The sequence below is a fragment of the Myotis lucifugus genome, unplaced genomic scaffold (genome assembly GCF_000147115.1).
Source record: "Myotis lucifugus unplaced genomic scaffold, Myoluc2.0 scaffold_373, whole genome shotgun sequence".
In the NCBI taxonomy this organism is placed as follows: domain Eukaryota; kingdom Metazoa; phylum Chordata; class Mammalia; order Chiroptera; family Vespertilionidae; genus Myotis; species Myotis lucifugus.
In genome coordinates this window covers 803009-816257 of record NW_005871421.1, presented here as the reverse complement: position 1 = coordinate 816257, position 13249 = coordinate 803009, and the positions used below count along the sequence as shown (strand labels likewise).

At 47.6% G+C, this 13249-nt stretch overlaps 1 protein-coding gene across 3 annotated transcripts in view; it reads right to left on the bottom strand.

The window, feature by feature from the left end:
* RBM14 (RNA binding motif protein 14) overlaps nucleotides 1–13249 on the bottom strand; it is a 16952-nt gene extending 3703 nt beyond the window's left edge. Inside the window, exons 1-3 of one of the 3 annotated variants that reach the window (XM_006101623.3) lie at nucleotides 12814–13249; nucleotides 5435–6890; nucleotides 3796–4663 (exon numbers count right to left, since the gene is read on the bottom strand). In XM_006101623.3, coding sequence (XP_006101685.1) covers nucleotides 4456–4663; nucleotides 5435–6890; nucleotides 12814–13150 — 2001 coding nt within the window. In that variant the 5' untranslated portion in view covers nucleotides 13151–13249 and the 3' untranslated portion in view covers nucleotides 3796–4455. Of the gene's footprint in view, nucleotides 1–3795; nucleotides 4664–5434; nucleotides 6891–12813 lie in introns of those variants that run through there. The other 2 variants (XM_006101625.3, XM_014466980.2) reach the window with 2 other exon arrangements.

The following is a 13249-nucleotide window of genomic DNA, read 5'->3' as shown; positions in this document are numbered from 1 at the left end:
TACATCACTCCTAGGTACCTTGCCCTACAAAATCCACTGCCTTGCCCTAGCCGGTTTGGCTCAGTGGATAGAGTGTTGGCCTGTGGACTAAAGGGTCCCCAATTCGATTCTGGCCAAAGGCACATGCCCAGGTTGAGGGCTCGATCCCCACAGTATGGGGTGTGCAGGAGGCAGCCAATCAATGATTCTCTCTCATCATTAATGTTTCTATCACTCTCTCCCTTCCTCTCTGAAATCAATAAAAAAAAAAATCCATTGCCTTCACTGTTACTCGATATATTGCACAACTACATCCAAATTCCTTTGCTCAGCTGTGTGCTCCACTAGGCCATCCCAACTCCCTAGAACAGTGATGGCGAACCTTTTGAGCTCGGCGTGTCAGCATTTTGAAAAACCCTAACTTAACTCTGGTGCCGTGTCACATATAGGAATTGTTTGATATTTGCAACCATAGTAAATCAAAGACTTATATTTTTGATATTTATTTTATATATTTAAATGCCATTTAACAAAGAAAAATCAACCAAAAAAATGAGTTCTCGTGCCACCTCTGACACGTGTCATAGGTTCGCCATCACTGCCCTAGAATGTCCTAACTCATTTCTATGAGATGGATGGCACATAATGAGCAGTGACTATATAGGAGGACCTACACTTGTGACATGTTCTCATTTGATCCTTCCAACAGTATTATCGTAATGTTTACAAGTCCTGGACGGTTCAACTCCTTGATCCATCTACTACTTTCTAACCATATGATCTTAAGTTACTAAACTATAGCCTCAACTTATCCATTTATAAAATAGGTTTAGAAATGCCTAATGCATTTGGGTTGCATTTAAGTTAATACATGAAAAGCACATGTTTCAATAATGTTACCTATTGTCCCCATTTCATAGATGAGAAAACTGAGGTAGAGTTCCTGACATGTTCAAGATCACACAGCTAAGTGGTAGAACCAGGATTCAAACTTAGGAAACCTAATTTTAGAGCCAACACCCCTTAATCCTTCTCTCGGTGCCAAGTTAGTTTTCAAATCAAATCCTAACTCCAGAGTTTCCTCTAATAACAGACTGCCCCATCTTCTCCTTCCTAACTTATCAGTCCCTTAGCATTGCTTATTACAGTAATGAGTTCATTAAGGCAGATCCTGCTTCCCTCGACTATAAATTCCTCAAGGTCAGTTCAAGGACTCAGTTACCTAAATACTGTATTTCCAGCATGACAGACACAGTATTTCAAATGACTGTGAGCTAGACTTAAAAAACTAAGTCATTTAAGAATTCTTTTTTCCAGAGAACTCTAGATTCTACTTTTATGACATTTTTATTTTTTAACTTTTTTTACTGTTTTTAGAGAGATATGGATTTGTTGTTCCACTTATTTATGCATTCATTGGTTGACTCTTATATGTGCCCTGACAAGGGATCAAACCCACATTGGGATGATGCTCTAACCAACTGAGCTATCCAGCCAGGGCTCCTTTATAACCTACAGAATTTGGGTGAATATACATTTTCCACCTGCCACCCATCTTATCTTCTCTATTACCCACATTAAATACCATATTAGTCCATAAATCTAGGACATTTACTTTCATTATAACCTCAGCCATCCCACATTAGTCAACTTACTTGGCTTAATAGAACAATATGACCAGAGAACTAACGGTCTGTGTATGGACTTCCACGTAGCTTAACTGATAGGCATGACTAGAAAGGTGACCTACCCATAGGATATCACATGACCGCTCAGTGATAATCCCATTATCTCCAGTAAAAGGGGTGGGACCCCAGGTTTATCCCAGACAGAATTTCAAACAAGGTCCAAACCTCAGAAAAGCAGGTTGATGAGGCTAGAAGCCTCTACTGGTATGTTCCAGACATAAATCAACTAAAACTTCTCAGAGTTGTAGAGGTGACAGATACAAAAGTGCAAAGATCTGAAGGATGCTGGGAGCCCATATTCCCTACCCCTCTTCCCAAAACACAAATGTCTGTCCTCCCATTCACTCAACCCAACCATCTCCAAGTTACAGGACCCTGAAAATCAGAAATCCACAAAAAGCAAAGCATGAATGGGCTATAAGGTGAACACAGGAGAATTTTAAAACAATCTGCAAGGAAGAGGAAAGTGACAAATAATTGTAGCTCCTTCTGGCTTAGACAATGAGAAGCCTCAGGGCTGAGGCAGCAAGGGCATCAGCACTAAAGATGACAGGCAGAGTGATCATCTAGGCCAGGTCAACCTGAAGAATTTGGGCTAACAATACAGAACATCAATACTTGGCCCCAAGAGCACATTAAGCGGTTTTTCATAGGAACCCTCACTGGAGAAAGGAAGACAGAAAGCCACATTGACAAACATTACAAATACACAGGCCACAATCATAGCCCTATAATCAATCAACTCTCCATTTTCCAGGGTAACAACCAGAGCTAAGCTTGTTAGCTAGACCCTCAGATCACCCACCCTCAGTGCATAAAAGTGAGAAGAAAACTAGCAAACTCCCCCCACCCCAGTCCCGCAAAGAAATTAAAAGGAGCAGCGAAGCACCTGAAGGCAAAGCAGTGAGCAGGAAAAAAAAAAAGGAGTTATGGTCCCAATACCCTGAGATTACCCTAGTAAGCATCCATAAGAGCTCATGGTTAAAGATCATCCACTTGCTTTTGCCCATGGGCAGAGGGAAGAGAACATCTGGGGCAAACTACTCTATCACGGGCAAATTCACAAGAAACCAGTGAAGGAGGCATTAGAGAACCCACCTGAACTCCACTTAACTGATGATATACACACCTCCCCAAAATTGCCTTCCCCAAAGGAACATCAGTAGGTTGTCCTGTTATCACCCTACCCAACCATTCTTCTTCCAATCATCCATCATTAAACATGAGCCTCCCGTCTTATCCCTGGCTGGAATTCCCTAGTTTTTAGCCAGGTCCTCTCAACTTCCAGCACTTGAGTGAAAGTACAGAAATTATCTTTAATTCCTCACCCTATCCCAGCAACCCTACTTGGTTATGTTTGCACCTCAACACATTCCCAGAGTCTATCATGACAGCTTCAAATATAAACCCAGCAAGTAAACATCTGGAAACCCTAGTAAATGGAGATAGGCAAAGTGAGTCTCATGATGGTAGGGGGCGGGCAGGACGCAGGAAGGACACGCCATGGTGATGTTCAACAGGCAAAATACCAGGTCTGTGACCAGAATCTCCCGTACCTTCTTCCAATTGTCCGTCCCTCCTTTCTCCAACCACAGGGCAGTATCAGACACCAACATTACCCCCACCCCACTACTGGCTCCCTTCCATTCCCATTCCCAGTCCCAGCCGTCACTTGAGCCCACGGCCTGAAGGATCCACTAGCCTCCTAAGCACCAAAGCAGCCCTTTCCCCACTTCTCACTTGAGAAGCCAAACCCCAGAACCACCCTGCTGCAGCACAGGTTGTTTCTCAACTGGAAACAAGTCAAGGAAAATGGTCAAGCACAGGCAGAAAAAAATGGGCAATACATTTTCTGCATTGGGGTGTGATTAAATCAAGTTGAGGGCTGAAGAAGAAGCCTAAGCAAGTTGGTCTGGACAATCCATTCTTAAAGATGGCAGACCAGCAGGACGACAGACTATGAGCTAAATCCCTCTGGGCAGCAGAGAAATCATTCTAATTTCCATGTCAAATCCCCTTTCTCATCTGCCCTGGGTTCTGTGGCTGCCTTCCCTTTGGCCATCATGTCTTCCTGGATGTCAAACTGGCTCCTCTGAAACTGAGTGCAATCAAGACAATGACAACCAGGTTTCCAAACTGTAAATTGCCCCAAGTTTTATTTGTACTCCATACAAAAGGGAAAAAAAATTAAGTTTTTCTAACACCACCTACTTGGGGAGATAGGGAAGTGGGACTGTGCGGCTCAGCATCAGCTAGAATATCAGGAGTCGGTAGGAATTTGGATATACACCAACTGACTATCGCAGCAGGAACTCAGTCTCAACACAGTCTGAGGGACAGGCAGTGTCCCCTGGACTGCTGGCACAGCGTGGCGTATAGGAAATGGTTAAGCTAACCCTTTCCTGGCCTCCCTCATATCTAAAAAGAAAAAGGCGCCGCGACCTCAGCTGCAGGTTGATTCCCCATCCAGACAACCTTAAATATCGCGCACAAAAATAAAAGGGAGCCAGGAAAAAATAAAAACATAAAAGAAACTCCCATCCTGGGGAGATGGGAGGCAGGGGAAACCGCAGATCTAGAGCCAGTAGCAAGATTTGCTGCTGAGGCGAAGGAACAAAGTAGGTTACTACCAAACACTCAAAAGGATCGTGTCCTGGGGAAGGCCCACATGGTAGAGGGAATGAAAATCCACAAATGGGAGAGGTATGGGCCAGTGGTTTTAACCTGGGTCTGCACCCTACCCCACTTCTCTCCTTCCCTCCCTGTAATGCCCCATCCCAGGACGGCCCTACATGCGGCGCTGGTAGCCAGAGTGCATTTGAGCTGCCCGCAGGTAATCATTATAGGAGCCCGAATAGCGTGCGTAATCGGAATGAGCATCGGGCAGGCGACGGTAATCCAGCGAGGACTTTGTCGGCGAGCGGCGGAACGAAAGCTGCGACTCTGATAAACGGCGGTAATCAGAGAGCTCGGCTAAACGCCGGTCGGAACCATACCTAGTCGAGAGAAGAAGACAGTTGGTGAATGAGACAATTGAGGGGAGGGCTCCAGGTGGGCGTGGGGGAGATGCCAATGGGGAGAGGGAGGGTGTGATCACACTGGTTTCCAACAAACAAGAATTTGTCAGAAGGCTCATCACCCTATCCAGGGCAAGAAATCAAGCCTGGTTCAACTCAGTGGGAAACCAAGCCCGCCACTGAAGCCCTCCCTTCTGAACTGGCCAAGGTGGATTTTGGTCTACATCCCAAACCACAAACTATCCCCACCCTTGGGTCCTGTAAAGAAAGACCGTGGTTGTTTACCAACAGAACGGCGGACGAAAGCAAGGTCCCCTACTTCCCACAGAGTGGACGCACCTCATATACCTTGCCTTCAGCCAATGAGTGCCAAAGGGACTACTCTTTCCAACCTACCCCCACCAAAGTCAGGACAACCACATAACAGGCTTAAGGATCCTACAGACAGTGGGAAAGGCTATAGGCCACAATCTTGCAGGCCGTAGCTCCAATGGCAGCTGGGGCTAGCCTAGACATGTGACACTTTTCCCAGCCTGACTAGCTGGTACCACCCCAGGCTGAGCACTAGGCTCCACCTGAACCTTGGCGACCAGGAAAGTTCACACACATCATCCCCTTCAGCCTTTGGACATCCCACAGGAATAGAAAAGATCAAGGGAGGGACCGATGGCTCCAGTTTCCCTCCCATGCCAACCTCAGCCCCTTGACCTAAGCCCCAGCTGGGGGCAAAGGCAGGGGGGCATACAGTACCTTTTCGACATGGCGACAGCCTTTTTGTAGGGATCGTCGTAGCTGGCCCGGGGTGGGGAGAGGCGGGTACGCTCATAGGGCGGCGGGGTGCTGTTGGCGTTGGCAACGGCCCCCTGGGACATGGATAAGTAGGCTGCAGACGGCTGGCCTGCCCCATCATAGGCATTGCCCGGCTGGCCACGGTAGGAGGCAGCAGCCTGGGGATGCTGCTGGGCAGCATAAGAAGCAGCCAATGAGGCTGATGACTGAGTGCGGTAAGGACCTGCCAGGGTGGCAGAAGGCTGGGCCCCGTATGCAGCTGCAGCACCATAGGAGCCAGTGGCCGCAGCAGCTGACTGAGCCCCATAGGAGCCTGATAGGCCCATTGATGCTTGAGCCCCATAACTATTCAGTTGTGTTTGAACAACCGGCTGGGCCCCATAGGACCCAGCCATTGGGGTAGCGGCTTGTGCAGCATAGGCAGCTGGCTGACTGGCATAGGCAGCAGCTGTACCTGGCTGTGCCACATAGGCAGCAGGCTGGGAAGAGTAGGAAGCAGCCTGTTGTGCAGCATATGGGGCAGACTGCGCATTATAAGAGGCCGAGGCCTGGGCATTGTAAGAAGCTGCCTGAGCCCCATAAGCCAGTGAGGAGGCTGCAGACTGGGCCCCATAGGAGGCTGCCTGGGCCCCATAGGAGCCTAGGGAGGAAGCTGCTCCCTGGGTGTTGTAGGAGGAGGCAGCCGCACGAACCCCATAGGAAGAAGCAGCCTGTGCGCCATAAGATGGCTGGTTAGCATAGGAGGCCAGGGAGGAGCCCTGCGCCCCATAGGAGTTGAGTGAGGAAGCTGCAGCTGCCTGACCCCCATAGGAGGAAAGGGCCGAGGGCTGGGCTCCACCATATGGGCCAAGCGAGGAAGCTGCAGCAGATTGGGAGCTAGGGCTGGCCAACTGGCCCCTGTATGGGGCCCCAAGGGAGACAGAGGGCTGAGCGCGGTAAGAGGCTGCCTGGGCTGTCATGGGCTGAGTCCGATAGCCGACACCCAAAGAGGCAGAAGGCTGAGCCCTGTAGGCAGCTCCCAGTGACACTGAGGGCTGGGCCCTGTAGGTGGCTGGCTGGGCCGTCAGAGGAGCCACATAAGAGGCTCGGGGAGGTGAACGGCGCAGGGGGCTGCGGTCGCGACCAAAGAAGGGTGGTGTGGGCTGACGGGCTTGCCCATCAAAGCCACCAGTGCTGTTGCCAAAAGCCTGCTGGTAGTCGAAGGTGGCAGAGAAGCCACCAGCTCCAGGGAATGCCGTATCCCCAGCCCCTGGTTTCTTGGTCTTGTCCCCAGACTGGATAGCCAGGCCAGGCCCCTTCTTCTGACCCTTGGTTGAGAGTTCCACGTTGATGCGCTTGCCCTTCACTTCTTTGCCGTTGAGCTGCGCGATGGCGGCTTTGGCATCTGCTTCCTTCTCCATGTGAACAAACGCGTAGTCTGATAAAGCAGCAGACAGAGGGTTAGCAATTAGGGGGGCAGGGCATGCTACCCAATGGGTCCCAAATTGGACACAGCAACAGCACCCAGCTGTTGCCAACTATCTCCAGGCCTCCAAACCCTCCTCTCCAGGAGTTAGGTCATAAAACGTGACTCCCATATACAAAGCTTCTGACTGTCGCAAGCAGCCACCTTTGCCTTTGGCCTTCTCCCATTTTTCCCTTTCCCCTGCCACCTCACCCAACTTCCTGGTGAGAGAAGAAAGAGCAAAGATGAACTGCAACACGGGATAAAAATCTTCACAGCTCCTGTAAGTATAAACCAAAACGCAAAACGCAAAAAGGGTGCCTGGATCACTCAATTATTCAGTATTCTCTACCCAAGGTCACCAAACACTACAGCTCACCTTTGAGGCTTAACACTCAAACACTGGAAATGACTACCTATGTCTTGGCATGATTCATGTCTCAGGCTAGGGTTCAATTAAGGCAAAAGAGCTAGTGCATGAAATTCTTCTAATATGATCTCCCCTTTTCCCAAAGTACTTCCCAGTTTCCAAAGCACTTCCGTGCACAGGACTTCACAACAATCCTGTGAGGTAGGCAGGACAAAGGATCATTCACCCCATTTTACAGGTGGGCAAACACGCTCAGAGAATTTATATGGCTTGCCCCAAATCAAAATGTGTTAGAGCCATGAACAGAATCCCAACTTTCCATACCAGTCCCTATACACAGTCTATTCCTAAGAAGTCAATGAATAAGGCAGGAATGTATAATAATATGACTAGAAAGGGGAGAAGCTGGACCCCATGTAAGCCAACAAAGAGTGGGAATGCAAACTAAGCCTCCTGGCTGAGGTCAGGCCCAAGTCTCCTCCTGTAGGTTACATTACATCCTCCACTGGTTCCTCTTCAAGGGGAAAGCCCTTGGGCTCCTGTTCACAGAGCAGACGTTTACAGGAAAGACTTAGTTTCTCAGCTTTAAGGCGAAAAGCTGCAATGACTACAGCAGGCTCTGCTCAACAAATTACCCCTGAGGTCCTTTCAGGATCTGAATGAACTATGGTGGGATAGGCTCTAAAATAGGACGTTGATTTTGCTTGGCTGGTGTGGCCCAGTGGTTGAGTGTTGACCTATGAACCAGGTTCGATTATGAGCTTGATCCCCAGTGTAGGGCGTGCAGGAGTCGGCCGACCAATGATTCTCTATTATTGACGTTTCTCTCTCTCCCTATCCCTTCCTCTCTGAAATCAATACAAATTTTTTAAAATAGGATGTTGATATCAAAGACCTATATATCTACCACATAGAAAGAAAATTTTAGGAGGGGAAGGAGTGGGAAGAAATTCTTTATTATATTCAAACTCACAAACCATAGTAGTGTAAGCAGGATATGAAAAACAGTGATAAGATCATGATTGTAGGAAATAAAGCCATGCAGTTAACATCTGGACCTATGGCTACTTTAAGATACAGCCCAAGTACCAGGAGCCCATCCCTCTCATATCAGTTTAGGAAATGTAGAACTACCTGGATGAAATTATTAAGGTTCCATTCTTGAAGATAAGAATTATTTTTAATGGCCTTAAATAAGTGTCCTAATTTCTAGAAACTTTCATATTGGAATGCCCTCTCTAGCTGCTTCTATAGAGCAAGTCATTTTCCTGAGTCTAAGGCAATACCACCAACCGACTCGCATACAAATGAGAATAAAATTTAATCAACAGGTGGAAGTCAGAAGTATGGTATTACACAAGGAATCCTGGACTAGGAGCTAAAAGTCTTTAGTTACAGATCCAAATATCATTGATTTCCTATAAACTCTTAAAGGACTTATATTTTATTTCTCTATCTGACAAATCTGTCCTACCTACCTCAGAATTAGAAGATTCAAATGAGAAGATAAGCCCAGCCAGTAAAGCTCAGGGATTGAGCACTGACCCATGAACCAAGAGGTCACCAGTTGATTCTTGGTCAGGGCACATGTCTGGGTTGCAGGCTCCATCCCCAGTAGGGGACATGCAGGAGACAACAAATCGATGTTTCTCCCTCTCTATCCCTCTCCCTTCCTCTCTCTCAAATCAATTTTTAAAAAGAGAAGATAAAAGTGCCTTGTAAAGTAAAAATAACTACATGATAAAGGATTATGATGATTCAATCCTAGGAATAACTACAGTCTTATCTCACTACAGAATATTATCTTCCATCTCTAATAAAACACAAGAGATACAATGCCATCTGTATGTGTAAACTTGGAACTGGCCAGAGATGATAAAAGTACAAATTGAACTATCACACTCTCAGTCTTCACATCCCCATGGCCAGAACCTGATTCCTTATCTACCAATTGTGAAAAGCAAAAATGTTCCTTTCCAAACCTGATCAGTGGCTCAGTTGGTTGGAGCATTATCCCATACACCAAAAGACTGCTGGTTTGATTCCCCGTCAGCACATACCTAGGTTGTGATTTGGATCCCCAGCCACCTCGCGTACGGGAAGTAGCCGAGATATTTCTTTCTCTCTCTTTCTCTCTCCCTCTCTCTCTATCAATAAACATGTATTTTTAAAAAGTATTCCTTTTGGCCTAGCCACAGGACACCACCAGAACTGTCCTCTGATCTCTCACCTCCACTTTGGGTAGCGTGAGCTAAAAATAGATGCTGGTGGTTGGAAATCTCTTTAAAAGCAGAGAGTGAGCTGACCCTCAGGAGAATGGCAATACCAACCTGAGAATGTAAAGGCAAGCAGAAAGCAGGAGCTTGTAGGCAGATTAAGGAGAGTGGGAAAAACCTCCAGGCACTGTGAGGGAATAGTAAAGAACTATACTATATTCCAGGCTAACCTGAGACTAGAATGAGCTAGGGAAATAAACACCCAACAAAAAAATTGCAATGGGTTTACAAGAACAATAGGACTGTCTACTCCCTACTTGGTCGGGTTTTCTTGAGACCAAGTTGTGAAATTAAGATTTCACACGTACAGTTCCATTGACCGCCCACCAGAGCTACACAACTCATTTTTTAAAGCCATCAGATACAATTATGACCAGTTTATATCAGAAATTTCCTAAGCCTGATATTGGAGGGAATAGGTTGTCCAAATGACTCACTCATATCAGGCTAACCAATCCTATCAGTGAACAGCCAAGCACAGACCTAACCCTATCAAAGATTCTGGGAACCCAACTACTCCAAGAAAGAAAAAACAGACCTAGAGAACTCCAAAGACCCACCTACCTGACCTGGAGAGCTGGTTCAAGGAACAGTGACCTATGAAGGAAATCCACGCATTTAAAGGGAATAGCAAGCAATGTTTTACAGAGCTCTCCTGATTATCTGGTGGCATTACAACTCTTCTAGTTCCAAGTTAACTGAATCCAGAAAAATGAGCGTTCTTATCCTAAGAAGAGTAAAAATCTCTAACTTGAAACTACAGAGCTATGTATAGGAGAAAAGAATGGACACACACAAAAAAGGATACGAAACAGTTTCCTCTCCTGCCTTTTAGACCTCCCTGAAGACTGAATGGTTCCTAGCTATCAGGGACTGATTCTCTTTCTTTATCTTTCAACACCCAATAGAATATAGCTGTGGAAAGTGGTTGTAATCCGCTGTTGCTACAGAGATTTTTACTCTACAAATCAAATCATATCTAAGCAAGCTCCTGGGGTAACCAAACAACTGTTTCTCCCCTGTAAAATAAAACAGAACTGGTTGTCCTGTGCTATGCCAAGTTTCTGTGCTTTTCCAAGGTCTGACAGCCAACACAAGATTCAATAAAATGCCCATTCCCAGCCCAGGAAATAAGTAAGCTATTTATATAGCCAGAGCTAGTTTCTTCTACATTCCCAACTTAAAACCTCACTTTCCTTCATCCCAAAGCCATAGAAAGGCATCAGGGAAGTATATCATGCTAAAATCTCTCCCATAGTCCCTTATATCAAAGTCTATCAGGAGGTGTTACATTATCTGCATAATTACAAATAACAGCTGACCACCACTCCCTGAGGAAATCAAAGCATTTCTAATCAATTGCTTACAAAGGTACAATAAGCACAAAACTTTCATTCTAAAGCCAAGAAAGAGTTCTAAAAACTGCATGCAGTTTACACTTCACCCTGCCCTCCACTGCCACTTCAGCGTCTGTCCCAAGCAAATTTTCTGCTTTCTCTACCACCTGAAAGCAAGCTTCTTGACCAATGAGTCCCATGGAAACTGTCCCTGAAGATGCCAGTTTCTAGACTCCAATCTTGTAGCCATCCTGCCTAACAAACACACACACACAAAAAAAAATAGGTCAATCTAACACAGAATTCTCCTAATGAGCCACACATACTCCCATCCATTTATTTCCTGGCCAGGTGCCCAATCTGAGGCTCTTCCTACTCTTTTACTCTACACAAAAGCAAAAATCCATGCACCGTACAGCCTGCCTCAGAGCACCCAGCAGGAAAGCCTGAATCCGGATAGTCGTGGACTTGCATAACCTGAGTTGAGGAAAATAGAATGTAGTATTAATGCAGAACAAATAACTGATCCTAGGAGTGGTGACTACAACAAACCTTTACATTTCCCAGTTACAGAAAGGACAAGGAATGGCCCCAAAAAATGTGCCTCTCCAGGACAGCAAATAAAGTATCTTAGTGGAAATGAATAAGCACCTGCACCCACATTTCTTCCCTATCCTCAAAATTTCTCACACAGGGTTATGAGCTCATATGAATTCAACACCAGGAGCAGGGCATCAGATACTCCCAGGTCGCATCCTCAAAGATGGCAGGGCAAAGTTAACTCTGATCTGTTCCCAAGTGGAGCAGAGACCAGCCACATACACAAGGGCTGTCCCACCAAACCCTGCCAACATAAAATAAAAAGAGCTTAGGGTATAAGAACCCATACTATGATTTTTAAAATATCAATTAGGTTCCAAAACGGAGGTCGGGTCTAAACTATGGTGATACATTTTTCACGAAGTTTAAACTTAGGGATCTGCCCTGAGGATTAGACTAGTCGAGCAAAGTCAACTAGTAAGTAAATCTGTTTAGCCAATGTTTAAGGAAGACCTCTCACAGGCCCCTTCCCATGTTTCCCCTCAGCCACAGAGTATGTCCCCTTGCAAAATCACCAAGCTCATATAAAAGAATGATACTGCCCTGGGGCACAGGTTTGGCAAGTCAAGTCTACGGAGAAGGGGCCTTCATAAAATAAGCCTCCTTCCACATTCGAAAAGTCGGGATTTCCAGTATATAGATGCAAAATCGAGTCCAACGGGGGGGGGAAAAAACGAATTTGAGGGAGCTGGAAAGCGCAGAGTTGCCACGCCTAACCCACCTAACAATACTGAAAGGCCAAAGTGGTGAGGAAGGGGCCCCTCATAAGTACCCCATGCCACAAAATACTAAAAAGATCCCAGCCCAAGAAACGTCAAAGGGCCCCGTTACCTTCCGCTCGAGAGCATTCACCGGGAGGGTACACGAGGGTGGTCTTGGGGCGTCAGCCCCCACCTTTTCCCTCTTCCCACGCTCTGACCGACGTCTGGGGAAGCGGAGAGATCTTCCCCGATCCGTGATCCGGCTCGTGCCCGTCACTTCCCAATTTCCGCTCGGTGCCAGGCCCAGAAGAACAGTGGAAGGCGCGCCCCCGGTACACCAGCAAGTCTCTCAGGCGCGTCCCCGGCCCCGTAGCTCGGCCACTGGACGCGGCTCCCACCCAGAGCCGCTTCCTCCCATTTTGTGAATGGTGCCTGGGCCGCAGGGGAGGAGGGTGGTTCTACCCATCGCGTCCCCAACAACTCCGGGCTCGCTCCCGCGGACTGTCCCCCCCCCGACCCCCAACCGCGCCGTGACCGACCACCGGGAAAGGGGCGTGGCTAACAAGCAGAGTGCCCCGCGCGCGCCCGCCCCCAAGCGCGCCTCCGCGTTACCTTTCACCACGTCACACTCGATGACGCGTCCGCGGCGCTCAAAAAGGCTACGCAATTCCTGGCTCGTGCATGCAGCCGACACATTGCCCACGAAAATCTTCCAAGTGTTTAGAGGACGTGGGCGCGACATCTCCACCACGAGCGCGCGCCCAGGCCGCAGCTCGTGGCCATGCAGGGCCTCGATGGCGCGCAGCGCGCCCGCGTTCTCGCGCATGTGCACGAAGGCGAACTGTTTCATGACGGCGCAGCTCATGACTGTGCCGTAGGGCGCGAAGAGGGCTGCCAGCTCCTCCGGCGTCGTATCCGCTCCATCGACGTTTCCCACGAATATCTTCATTTTGTCGCTGCAGTCGCCTTCCCGGAGAGCCGGGACCTCTCCGCAAGCGACAAGCGAAACGTCCGGCCTGCCGGCAGTCCTCCCAGGAATGGCTGGCGA